At 41.7% G+C, this 1,070-nt stretch overlaps 1 protein-coding gene across 1 annotated transcript in view; it reads right to left on the reverse strand.

Moving 5' to 3' along the window:
* The window catches only part of LOC102193785 (sulfotransferase family cytosolic 2B member 1-like), a 22,672-nt gene that overhangs the window by 12,419 nt on the left and 9,183 nt on the right, over positions 1-1,070 (reverse strand). The window contains exons 2-4 of the mRNA XM_005743201.1: positions 710-918; positions 494-620; positions 285-379 (exon numbers count right to left, since the gene is read on the reverse strand). Of these exons, the coding sequence (XP_005743258.1) occupies positions 285-379; positions 494-620; positions 710-918 (431 nt within the window). The remainder of the gene's footprint in view (positions 1-284; positions 380-493; positions 621-709; positions 919-1,070) is intronic.

Genomic DNA, 1,070 nt, shown 5'->3' on the forward strand with positions numbered 1-1,070 from the left:
ATGACCTGATAATGAATAAAAGTTTCAACAGTCCTCCAATTACTTTCTGTTTACTTCAATGCAGAATATGACAATTGAAAATATAACAAGAGAAAGTGTGAGTTAAAATATTTATTCTGTGCAGGTAATGGCAGCTCTCTGTTACACCTGTCTCTCATAGTGTGCACGCACACACTGACAATGCGGTGCACTATGAGACACTGTGTCTGGTAGTTTAGTCAAGAAAAAAAAAAAACCTCACATGAAATACTTTCCTTTCAGTGAAAACATTGGAAGTGTTTTACCTGAGCCATTTCTTCATATGTAATGTACATTATTCTGTCTCCCAGTTCACTGTTTCTCCAGCTCTTCATGTGGTCTGTCCATTTTCCAAACATCACTGCAAATGAAGCAGACATTGGCTGACCAGTTACAGATCCAACCACTATTGTGATAGAACTTGCAAATATTGATTTTCTTGCATGTCTCCTCTTGTGCATATGTGATCTCTGACCTTTGCCCTCAAGAAATTTATCCATGAACTCATCAAAGGTTCCTGGATCCTCAAGGAAGCCAGCCATCTGGTGGAAGTAGTATGAAGACACCATGATGTCCTTTGGGTTCCTCATGACGTAGATCACCTACAGCAGAAAGAGTGCAAAAACATACGTGTGTGTAAAGTCTCTTATATAATCAGGAATGAATTGGGAATATCACACAGAGTCATTACCTTTGCTTTGGAGGTGCAGAAGGAAGGGGGCATGAGGTTGTAGGGAAAATGTGAGACCAGTGCCCGTGGAGATGCCAGCTTATCCACCACCCGTGCCAGTTGTTTCTCTTCCAGCCATGGGACTCTCTCCCAGTTAGGAATGGTATGGATGGGTGTCAGATCCCCCCCATTCAGCACCAGTGGGAGGATCTCCTGCATCCAGATTGTACCTGAAGAAATAGCAATAAAAAAAAAAAATGAGTATGAGCTACAGGGCCCTATTTCAGGAAGCCGGTTTAGTGCAAACTCTGAGTAAGTATACCCTGAGTTAACGAAAACTCTGGGTTTTCGGTTTCACAAAGCGAGTTTAGATTAATTCTGA

This window comes from Pundamilia nyererei, unplaced genomic scaffold (assembly GCF_000239375.1).
Source record: "Pundamilia nyererei isolate P.nyererei 1_Seehausen unplaced genomic scaffold, PunNye1.0 scaffold00128, whole genome shotgun sequence".
NCBI classification, from domain to species: Eukaryota; Metazoa; Chordata; class Actinopteri; order Cichliformes; family Cichlidae; genus Pundamilia; species Pundamilia nyererei.